At 36.0% G+C, this 12,495-nt stretch overlaps 1 protein-coding gene across 1 annotated transcript; it reads left to right on the top strand.

The window, feature by feature from the left end:
• Nucleotides 1-11,047: 11,047 nt before the first annotated feature.
• Nucleotides 11,048-11,998, top strand: LOC128565766 (olfactory receptor 1165-like). Its single transcript, XM_053562475.1, has one exon. It carries the CDS (start codon nucleotides 11,048-11,050, stop codon nucleotides 11,996-11,998), a length of 951 nt encoding a protein of 316 aa, XP_053418450.1.
• Nucleotides 11,999-12,495: the final 497 nt, after the last annotated feature.

Here is a 12,495-nt window from a genome sequence, read left to right as displayed (position 1 = left end):
TTAATTTCTGTTTGAGTCTTCGCTTTCAGTTGTTAAAGCATGTAACAACTGCTGGATCATATGGTGTTTTCAAATTCAATTATCTGAGATACTGCCTTATGTTGCCCATATAAGCTTAACTACTTTATATTCCACCAGTAATATTCAAGTCGTCAAATTCCTTCACATCCCTCATAACATTTGCTATTTTTTATTTTGTTCTTGTTCATCTTCTTGTTTATAATGGCCATTAAAAGATGTGACGTGGTGTCTCATTTTTTGTTTTTGTTTTATTCTATTACTGTATTAAGAACAGATATATGAGATCTATCCTCTTAAAATTTTAAGTGTACAGCACAGTAAAGGAAATTATAAGCAAAATGTTTTACAGCAGAATTCCAGAATTTATTTTTCCTGGAAAAATGAGTTGCCATTCATTGTGGTTTTGATTTATGAGTCCCTGATTATTAGTGATAATAATTCTGAATATTTCCCCGTGCTAATTAGTCAGGTATATATCTTCTTTTAAGACATGTCTTTCCAATTTTTTGGCTCATTTTTCAATTGTGTTGTTTTTTTATGGTTTTGTGGTTGATTTGAAAGAGGAAGTTTTTTTATTTACAAGGAAATTTCAAATAATTAGTAAAAATGTAATAAAAAATATAAATTTTATTTCTCAACATACTCTCCATCAAGTTTAATGCACTTTTGTAAGAAATAATACCAACCATTTAGTTCACTTCTAAAGAACTGAAGGTCTTGGGAATTTTACCACGTCAATGCAGTATTTTTTTACATTATTACCTGAAAAAAAAAATATATATATATATTTCTTTTTCTCAGAAAAGAAAAGAAGTCAGAAGGAGCCAATCAAGACATGAAAAGTGGATTCCTAATGATTTCCTATCAAATTCTTACAACATTGCCCTTTTTTGTTGAGAGGGATGAGAAGGAGCATTACGTTTGTGGAGAAGAACACAACGCAATTGTTTTGTTTTCCCAGGCATTTTTCTGCTAAAGGTTTTGGTAACTCTCTCAGAACAGCTTTATAATAAGCAGATGATATCATCTGTCCATCCAAAGAGTCAACAAGCAAACCGCCTCGAGCATCTGAAAACACTGTTGCCAGGAACTTTGCCCTTGACTGGTCGCATTTGTTTTGACTGGACGACTCCCACCTCTGGGCAGTTATTTCTTTGACTGTGCTTTCTCTGTAAGATTTTTTTTTTTTGTAGAGACAGAGTCTCACTTTATCGCCCTCGGGTAGAGTGCTGTGGCGTCACACGGCTCACAGCAACCTCTAACTCTTGGGCTTACGCGATTCTCTTGCCTCAGCCTCCCGAGTAGCTGGGACTACAGGCGCCCGCCACAACGCCCGGCTATTTTTTTGTTGCAGTTTGGCCGGGGCTGGGTTTGAACCCGCCACCCTCGGTATATGGGGCCGGCGCCCTACTCACTGAGCCACAGGCGCTGCCCCTTTCTCTGTAAGATTATACCAGGACACTTCCACCAGAAATGCTTCAGGGTTTTGATCCTGCTCCTTTACAACTTCCTTCTTCAATTAGGGTACATAAAAGATTAATTTTTTTTTTTTTTCATGCAAATGGGTGTGGTGGTTTCTTCCTGAGGGTTTGACCTTCAGCATTGGCTTGTCCCTTCCTGAATGCGATACCCCTTTGTAAACTGCTGATTTCTTTGGGGGCTGGTCCCTACTAAATTATTGTGGGTTTTTTTTTTTTTTTTTTTTTGTTGCAGTTTTTGGTTGAGGTCGGGCTAGAACCCACCACCCCCGGTATATGGGGCCAGTACCCTACTCCTTGAGCCACAGGTGCCTCCCGCTATTAAATTATTGTAAAGCAGGAATAATTTTTCCATTCTTCCACCCAAGTTTTACCATAAATCTGATGCTTGCTTTTGCTTTAATTTTAGCAGAACTCATGGTCCTTTGACAGGGGCTCTTTTCTTTTCTTTCTTTTTTTTTTTTTTGTAGAGACAGAGTCTCACTGTACTGCCCTTGGGTAGAGTGCCGTGATGTCACACGGCTCACAGCAACCTCCAACTCTTGGGCTTAAGCGATTCTCTTGCCTCAGCCTCCCGAGCAGCTGGGACTACAGGTGCCCACCACAACGTCCGGCTATTTTTTTTTTGCAGTTTGGCCAGGGCTGGGTTTGAACGCACCACCCTCGACATATGGGGCCGGCTCCCTGCTCACTGAGCCACAGGCGCCGCCCGACAGGGGCTCTTTTCTTTCTTTCTTTTTTTTTTTTTTTTATTAAATCATAGCTGTGTACATTGATATTCATGGGGCATCATTCACTAGCTTCACAGACTGTTTGCCAAGTTTCACATATACCCTTGTAAGATGCACCGCTGGTGTAATCCCACCAATCATCTCCCCTCTACCCACCTTCCCCCCCTCCCCTCCCTTTCCCCCTTCCCCCTATTCTTAGGTTGTAACTGGGTTATAACTTTTATGTGAAAACCCTAAATTAGTTTCATAGTAGGGCTGAGTACATTGGGTACTTTTTCTTCCATTCTTGAGATACTTTACTAAGAAGAATATGTTCCAGCTCCATCCATGTAAACATGAAAGAGGTAAAGTCTCCATCTTTCTTTAAGGCTGCATAATATTCCATGGTGTACACATACCACAATTTATTAATCCATTCGTGGATCGATGGGCACTTAGGCTTCTAGATGTGGCAGGGGCTCTTTTCAAACGAATGTCTTGTCCCTCTTCGTGTCTAGATCTTGTTCAGGCATGTTAGAAATAGTATGAGTTAATTTTTGTGCAAAAATTTTGAAATCCATGCATAGTTTATTCATAATATGGATGTGCATGAACTTTTTGAAGACCTCTTATATGAGTATTTTGTATATTAATCACCTAGAAGTATGATTTCAAAATATTTTGGATTGTTATTTTACTCTGTTGTTAGTGGTCTTTGATGCACAAACATTTTAATTTTCTTGAAGTCTATTCTGTTTTTCTTTAAACTTTTTTTCCCTGTCTTTTTTGGTGTCATATATAAGAAACAAATAACAAATTCAATCTCATCAAGTTTTTCTTCTCCATTTTCTTCTAAGAATTTTGTAGTTTCAGCTCTTACCTTTAGGTCTTTGATCCCTTTAAAGTTAATTTTCCTACCATGTAATATAAGCTTTCAAATTTATTCTTTAGCATGAAGATATCCAAAGTTTCAATACCATCTGTTAAAGAGATTGCCCTCTTCCTATTGAATTATTTTGGTACTGCTGTGTAATTTATTTGACCCTATATGTATGTTTATTTCTGATTTGTCCATTCTATTCCATTAGTCTATATGTCCGTCTTATACAAATGACTCACTGTTTTTATCAGTGTATATTTGTGGTAAATTTTAAGTAGGAAAGTTTAAAACCTTTAATGTTACTCTTTTTTAAGAGTGTATTTGTTATTTGGTGTCTCATACAATTCTGTGTGAATTTTAGGATTGATTTTTTTCTATTTCTGCAAAAATATCACTGGTATTTTTATAGAGATTTCATTGTATTTGTATTGTTTTGGGTAGTATTAGCATCTTAAAACATTTAGGCTTACCATCCATGAACATAAGATATCTTTCTATTTATTTATATTCTTTTTAATTTTTTAAGTTACATTTTATAGTTTTTAGAATATCATTTTTCTCTTCTGTTTGGTTAAGTTTATTCCTAAGTCTGTTATTATTTGTGATCGTAAATGAATTGCTTTTTAAAATGTTCTTGTGAAGCTGTTCATTGAAAGTGTAGAAACACAACTTATTTTTGAATGTTGAGTTTATATCTTGTAATTTTGCGAATTTGTTTATTAGTTCTAAGAGTTGTGTGTGTGTGTGTGTGTGTGTGTTGGCTATCTTTAGATTTGTCTGTATACTGGACTATGTAATCTGTGAAGAGAGTTAATTTTATTTCTTCCTTTCAAAATAAGATGTCTTTTTTAAATTTAAGATTAATACGAGGTCTTGGGATTTTGTGATATAGGCTAGTCTCACTGGAGTTAGATGGTATCTCAAAGTAGTTTTGATTTGCATTTCTCTGATGATTAAAGATGATGAGCATTTTTTCATATGTCTGAAGGCAGCACGCCTGTCTTCTTCAGAGAAGTTTCTCTTCAAATCCCTTGCCAGCCTGCGATGGGATCCCTTGTTCTATTCTTGCTAATGCGTTTGAGTTCTCTGTGGATTCTGGTTATTAAACCTTTGTCGGAGACATAACCTGCAAATATCTTCTCCCATTCTGAGGGCTGTTTGCTTGCTTTACTTACTGTGTTCTTGGCTGTGCAGAAGCTTTTTAGTTTGATCAAGTCCCAGTAGTGTATTTTTGAAGCTGCTTCAATTGCACAGCTATGATTTAATAAAAAAAAAAAAAGAAAAAAAAAGACTAATACGAGGGTACATGCAATTGGTTTACATTGTTTATGTTTATAAGGTGAAGACCGAGTTGTAGTTGTGACATTCCCCCAGGAAGTGAACCATTGGTTTGTACACTGTATGCATTGTGTAAGAACTTAACAAACCCCCTCTCTCCTTCCCCTCTTGAATTTATTTGAGTACATGTTGTTGTTAACCTACAAATTAAAACTTAGTATTGAGTACATGGTGGTGCTTGCTTTTCCATTCTTGTCAGACTTGGGAGAATGTTCTCCAAATCCATCCAAGTTGTAACAAAAGATACATAATCTCCATCATTTTTATGGCTGAATAGTATTTCATGGTATACATATGCCACAGTTTATTAATCCATTGATGAGTTGAAGGGCACTTGGGTTGTTTCCACATTTTTGCAATTGTAAATTGGTCTGCTATAAACACACCTAATAGCTTTGGCTAGAATGTTTAACACTGTGTTGAAAGGAAGTGATGACAGCAAATACCATCACCTTGATATTCATCTTTTTTTGGGGAAAAGCTTTCAGTTTTTTATCATGGATTATTACATTAGCTGTGGAAGTCTCATTTATAGCCTTTATTATTTTGAAGAAGTTTTCTTTCATTTCTAAGTGTTTTTTTTTTTTAGTGTTGCTGTCATGACAGGATATGAACTTTTGTCAGATCCTTTTTCTGTTTTGGTTAAGAGGATCATATATCTTTCCCCTTATACCGTTAATGCAGTGTCTTACATAAACTGATTTTGGTATGGATTTATATTGATTGTTTGTTTTTGTAAGATATACATCATTCCACGAATAAACATTCCATTGTATGCCAAGTGGAATTTAATTTAATTTAATGGCATTTATTTATTTACTGTAGGGATAGGGACTCTCTTCAGTCTCCCTCTTCAGTGGTATAGTCATAACTCACAGCAGCCTTGAACTCCTTGGCTTAAACAATCCTCCCACCTCAGCCTCCTGAGAAGCTAGAATGCTAGGACTACAAGCAGGTGCTACCATGAATAGCTATTTTTAAAAATTTTTCATAGAGACAGGGTTTAATTATATAGACCAGACTGATCCTGACCTCCCAGGCTAAGTAAGCCTCCTTCCTTCCTTAGCCTCTTAAAGTACTCAGATTACAGGCATGAGCTGCTTCACTTGACCTTAAATTCCTTTTAATATGCTGCTGAATTCAGTTTCTAGTATTCTGTTGAAGATTTTTTTTACTTCTATATTTGTAGTAACATTCACAATAATTTTTAATTTTTTATATTTAGCTTAATTTAATTTTTTTTTATATTTTTAAGAAAGAGTCTTATTTTGTTCTCCTGACTGTAGTGCTGTGGCATCATGGCTCACAGCAACCTCAAACTCCTGTAATCAAGTGATCCTCTTGCCTCAGCCTCCATAGTATCTGGGACTACAGGTGCCTGCTACAAAGCCCAGCTATTTTTTGCAGAAAGGGTCTCGCTCTTTCTCAGGCTGATCTTGAGTTTGTGAGCTCAAGTGATCCACCTGCCTCGGCCTCCCAAAGTGCTAGGATTACAGCATGAGCTACTATGCCAGACCTCACAATATTTTTTTAAAACCACTGACATACATATCTAATGAATTAAAAGATAATTCACATCACATTTACTTGAATAAAAGTTGAACAGCTCTTATAGAAACTGGATAACTATTGCAGAAAAATGAAACAATTAATATTATATTAAATGGATAATAAACAATATAACTGACTACTTATTGTATAAACTTTGAATCCATATATACACTGATGTGTGTGTATAAACCCACATAGGAGTGAGAAAGCCAGAAATACACCAAATATTAAGAGTCATTATCTCTAGATTAGTACCAATAGCTTATTTTATATTTTTCTAATATTTTTACTATTTTACAAGTATTCAAGGTCAAGATGTATTGTCTGGTTCTACACATTTACAAGAAGAGCATGGAATTAAAGTTGATGATGAATTTTTTTCCAATCTTTAGAAGAAGTTACATATAATTAACACATCACATGGGGCATTATTTCATATAATTGTTTGGCTTGTGTCTTCCTAGGCAATACTTCTATCCTCTAGGGTGACTGTCTCTAAAGCCTTGGTGGCATTTATGTGTGACACAGTTTAGCACAGGATTTAGTCTTTTAGTCTCTTGTTATCTCTCTGTTATCCCTGAATTTAGTTTTAAAATATGAGAGAAAGTCATTTCCTTAAACATTCATGGAAATACACCTTACTACTTTCTCCAGGTTTGCTATAATAATTTCAGAATTTAATTCTCAGCAAGAAATTTCTGGAGTCTATTAATCTTAAGAGAAGCTATAGTAAATGAATAAGTCAAATTCTTCCATACTTAGGTGAGTCGATACAATTCTTAATTTATTTCACCTTAGAAGGAAAATAAGGTATTCCAATAATCTTTGCAGGGAGCAAAGATTATGTGTAAATCTAACTGCTGTAGTTACTACTTAGTTCCTTTAATTAGAAATACTTGATTCATTATTTTTGATTATATTTATGAGTATTAATTGGTCTGCATCACAAGGAAATATATTCTTTTTTTTCTTGATCACAATATTCTTGTTCTTATGCACACAAACTTTGAATAAGTAAGAATTATGTGTTGTATTGTTTCATTACAATTATGCAGATTATTTCTCAGGTTAATTCTTAAAGGGAAATAAAATTTGAGGGCAAGGCCTATATTTTATGGTGTCTAAAATGCTCTTTACTATGCTGACTAAGCATGCAATTAGAAATCCAGGGTGGTTGTCACTAAAAAGGAGAGAAAGAATGCAGGTGACACCTTGAGTGGTCTTTCAGCTAAATGGGAATGACACCTCCTGGGGCTAATTAGGAGACTGGGAATTCTGACCCCAAGTTTGTTTGTAAAAATATAGCGTGTAAAAGGTGGATTAAAAAGCTACACATGAATATATACCTACATATAGGGTATATATTCTTACCCTCACATCTTTTCCATATGTGTAGTTTTTTTTTTTTTAATTAATTTTTCGTGTTTTTTTTTTTGCAGTTTTTGGCCGGGCATGGGTTTGAATCTGTCACCTCCAGCATATGGGGCCAGTGCCTTCCTCCTTTGAGCCACAAGCGGCACCACATGTGTAGCTTTTTCACTCACCTCCTACGTGTGTGTGTGTGTGTTTATGAATATATACATGCACATACACAGACATCTTTTTTTCTTTGATGATAGCATTTCTTTTACAACTCTGGGCTGCTCAGACATTGTTAAAGCAACTCCAGGGAAAGAATACAGATTTTGGAAAAAGATCGAAAAAGTAACAAAAGTGATCTCAGTTATGAAATTTGTGCTCAGTTAGTCTTATGTTAAACTAAAACAACATAGGTAGGAAGTAATAATAAATGTAGTAGAAGAGCAGATCACAAGTATCAAATCAAATTAACCTAAAGGAGTGATTAAAGGAGAAAAACTTTAGTTGTATGTGAATCATGGCTATGTATCTATCTATTATCATCCATCTATCTATGCAAGAAACAATAAATGCTGTGTATCATTCTGGAGGATAAAATGATAACAACTGGATGTTCAATTTTTTCTCTTCTGAGCCACACATTGGAAGAAGAGTTCTCTTGGGCTACACATTAAATACACAAACACTAACGAAAGCTGATAAGCAAAAAAAGAAAAATGTCTGTGCATATATTTACCATATCTGCCACCACAGATAAATACAACAGACCTCACATAATCTGCATATGGACCACCACAGGCTACAGTTTGGCCACCTCTGCTAGAACATTAATTTCAGCTCATGAAAAAGCACATAGGTTTTAAAGAATTCCATGTCAAATGCTATTTCATTTTTGCAGGGTCTTATTTTAGTCTTCTGTAAGCACCAATGATGTGATTTTACAATATGATTGCAGAAAAGGGCAGTTGAATTATTTTGAAGACACTCAGAACATTTTGAAAAAATGTGGAGAAAAGGGAACACTTCTGCACTGCTGGTGGGAATGCAAATTAATACATTCCTTTTGGAAAGATGTTTGGAGAACACTTAGAGATCTAAAAATAGACCTGCCATTCAATCCTGTAATTCCTCTATTAGGTATATACCCAGAAGACCAAAAATCACATTATAACAAAGATATTTGCACCAGAATGTTTATTGCAGCCCAATTCACAATTGCTAAGTCATGGAAAAAGCCCAAGTGCCCATTGATCCACGAATGGATTAATAAATTGTGGTATATGTACACCACGGAATATTATGCAGCCTTAAAGAAAGATGGAGACTTTACCTCTTTTATGTTTACATGGATGGAGCTGGAACATATTCTTCTTAGTAAAGTATCTCAAGAATGGAAGAAAAAGTATCCAATGTACTCAGCCCTACTATGAAACTAATTTTTGGCTTCCATATGAAAGCTATAACCCAGTTATAACCTAAGAATAGGGGGAAGGGGGGAAGGAGGGGGAGGATGGGCGGAGGGAGGGTGATAGGTGGGATTACACCTGCAGTGCATCTTACAAGGGTACATGTGAAACTTAGTAAATGTAGAATATAAATGTCTTAACACAATAACTAAGAAAATGCCAGGAAGGCTATGTTGACCAGTGTGATGAAAATGTGTCAAACTGTTTATAAAACCAATGTATGGTGCCCCATGATCGCCTTAATGTACACAGCTATGACTTAATATTAATAAAAAAATTCTGTATATCATTTCCTCCCCAAATCTTTTCATTTAATGCTAATTTAGGATGCTTAGGTCACATAGGGTTTAAACTAGCAGCCTTGTAGCAGTAACAATCTGCATCTCAAAATACTTGACCTGTCTAGTTGTGACTCAATCTGGTAATACAAGTTCCTGAATTAAAGTTAAGCCTCTTTTTAATCAACACATATGCCTAAATACACGAAAGTCACAGAATGTTTATCCCATATCCTAAGTCTCATACAATTCAATTTTATAGTGATGGCTCAGCACCTGGGTTTAGAAGTAGGCTATTGCTTGTTACAGACAAAGCTAAAAGCTGTACCAGTTCACAATTAAGTTCATAATGGCAGCTTCGTATCTACCGGGTCTACATATACCCTTAAAGATGTCTTTTTTTTTAGGTTTAATCATGTGAAATCTTAATATTCATACTATTATTACTTACCAAAAAAGAATTCATATCTTTCAATTTTACACATTCTTCTATTCTTCCTCAGATACAACACATACGTTTGTCATATAAATAAATGGCTTGTGTTGTTTTTGTATATTACTGTCTACTTCATTTTTATGGGTTAAAGTTGTTGATAAACAAGTGGTTGTTTATGTCTGTTTTATACAATATGCACTGCCAACAAACTGAATCCCTACCGGGAGAAATATCAACGTGCAACTTGTCAGAATATCTCCAGAATACGTCTACAGGAAATAGTTTTATGTCATTGAGCATTTTGAGCTTTCTAAATGACCGTATGGTGGCTCTATCATTGACAGAACAGAGTTATCAGAGGCATTTCTGGTCAGACCATTTAAAGATGTTCTTTAGCACATGTTTGATGTGTCTTTAATAATGATTGTAATTTCCCCTTTATAATAATATATTTTCTCCAATTTTAATATCAGGTGTATCTAGATTAAGTAGAATGATTTTAAAGTATTTCTTCTTTTGCTATGGTCTATGAGATTTGGCATGATCTGTTTTTTGAAATTATCTTTTACTTTTATTTATAAATATTAGTTGTCTATTTTTTGAGACTTTGGAAAAAAAATAAGAAGAGGAAGTTAACTGATGACTCCATACTGAACCTCAGAGTCAAAGCATTCTATAATAGACGTACTCTTATTTGACATTGTGAATGCTACTTTCTTTGCATTATTATTATTATTAATTTTGCTTAATATTTCGATGCAGCAATCGTCTGATTTCTTTTCTGAATGTATTTATCTTCATTCATTCTTTATGAGGTTTTTGTTTCTAGTCCTTATCTTAAACATTGTTCTTGTTATTACATTTTAAGCCTTTTTAATTTTGTGAAGACAAAAAGTGGAAACCTCATAAATACATGTATATGTAAAAAATAAATAAAAAAATTGAGATAAACCTACAGGAGGTAATAATCCAATATATGAGTACAGACCCATGAATGTCAGACAAGATAAATCTTCCCCCAAAGGAATTTGCCATAATATTTTTATTTGTTTATTTTCAAGATGCTCAATCTTCTCAAGGACTCCTCTGCCACAATTAAATGGCTCCTGGGATCCCATCAATGCTTTTCTTATTCTGCTCTATGTATCCTTCATTGGTTCATAATTGTTCTCATCGCAGAGCATTCAGTGCTCCAAGTATCACATACATTCACAGACAAGATTTATATACATACGTGTTTTATATTTATGATACACATTTATATTTTATGAAATGGCTCTAATTGTTTTTCATTTTCAAGACAAGCAGACTAAAGTATCAAAGGATAAATCTCACATCCTGTAATCAGAAAGACAGTAAGTTGTCCAGTGGGACTCCCCGTGAAGTAGAGATGTGAATGCAAACTGCCCGCCCTTGGCCTTGTCTGCTCTGCCCTGAGCATCTGAGTGCCTAACACCTCACCTTCTCAAGTTCTCCTGCTCAATTTCCTTTTTTCCTCCTTTCTTCTTTCTTTTGCTAAAGTCAAAGGTCATGGTACCAGATGAAGGAAACCAGAGCTCTGTGACCACATTCACCCTGCTGGGCTTCTCAGAATATCCGCAGCTCCAGGCTCCCCTCTTCCTGCTGTTCCTGGCCATCTACACAATCACTATGCTGGGGAACTGGTGCATAATTGTGGTGGTAAGAGTCAATCCCAAACTTCATACACCTATGTACTTTTTCCTCAGCCATCTATCCTTTTTGGATTTCTGCTATTCCAATGTATTTACACCCAAACTTCTGGAGACCTTGGTAGTGGAAGACAGAACTATCTCCTTCCGTGGATGCATGGCACAGTTTTTCTTTGGCTGTGGCTTTGTGATCACAGAAATGTTCATGTTAGCGGTGATGGCCTATGACCGGTTTGTGGCTGTGTGTAACCCTCTACTCTACACAGTTGCCATGTCTCACAAGCTCTGTGCTCTCCTCGTCACTGGGACTTACATATGTGGAGGACTCTGTTCCCTGACACTCACATATTCTCTTTTGGAACTTTCCTACTGTGGCCCTAACATCATAAATCACTTTGGCTGTGAGTACTCTGCCATCCTCTCTCTGGCCTGCTCTGACCCCTCCTTCAGCCAGATGGCCTGTTTAGTCATTTCTATATTCAGTGAAGCTTGTAGCCTCCTGGTCATCCTGGCCTCCTATGTCTTCATAGTTGTCACTATTCTCAAGCTGCCTTCCACAGGGGGACTGCGGAAGGCCTTCTCCACCTGTGCCTCCCACCTGACCGCCATCACCATTTTCCATGGGACTGTCCTCCTTCTCTACTGTGTGCCCAACTCCAACAGCTCATGGCTCCTGGTCAAAGTGGCCACTGTGTTTTTTACAGTTGTGATTCCGATGCTGAATCCTCTTATCTACAGCCTTAGGAACAAAGAGGTGAAAGAGACAGTCAGGAGCTTAATCACCTCCAGACTTCATTGTCCCTCAATATAATTCAAATAAATATGTTTATTGATGTTCAACATCCAACTTGTTTCATATACTTTGTTGATAACAGTTTAGCATTGAGCCAAAATATTATGTTTTAATTAATTACACATTGCTGGAGCCATGGCTTTCAGTGCTTAGAATGCCTTAGCATTATCTCAGTCTAATATAGTTAGGATGAAATTGGATTCATTTCTTCTCAGGAGGTTTCAGAAAGAAATGTGTTTCAAAATCATCCCAGTGAACACTGTGAAATCAGGATGAAGAAGTGGAAATCAAGGCTTAGGGATTCACTACTTGTGTTATGTTTTCACTTTAAGCTGTGCTTAAAAAGTGCTAAAAATAAGAAGTATTTCACTTGGTGGACCCTACTCAAGTCCCTGTATTCAACTGTTTTGGCTCAGCAAGTTCTACCCAGGGCAAGTTTTTGTTCCACTTTCAATCTTTATTTGAAATGAAGACCTTAGGGTCTATGTAATGAAACATATCAGCTGGCTTTAAGA

Source organism: Nycticebus coucang, chromosome 14 (genome assembly GCF_027406575.1).
Source record: "Nycticebus coucang isolate mNycCou1 chromosome 14, mNycCou1.pri, whole genome shotgun sequence".
Taxonomy (NCBI): Eukaryota; Metazoa; Chordata; class Mammalia; order Primates; family Lorisidae; genus Nycticebus; species Nycticebus coucang.
Note: the sequence above shows the minus strand (reverse complement) of the source record. Positions and strands in the feature narration are given on the sequence as shown.

Bases quoted from the DNA above. Each gene is read 5' to 3' on its own strand.
- LOC128565766 (XM_053562475.1), top strand. From the start codon at position 11,048: ATGGTACCAGATGAAGGAAACCAGAGCTCTGTGACCACATTCACCCTG.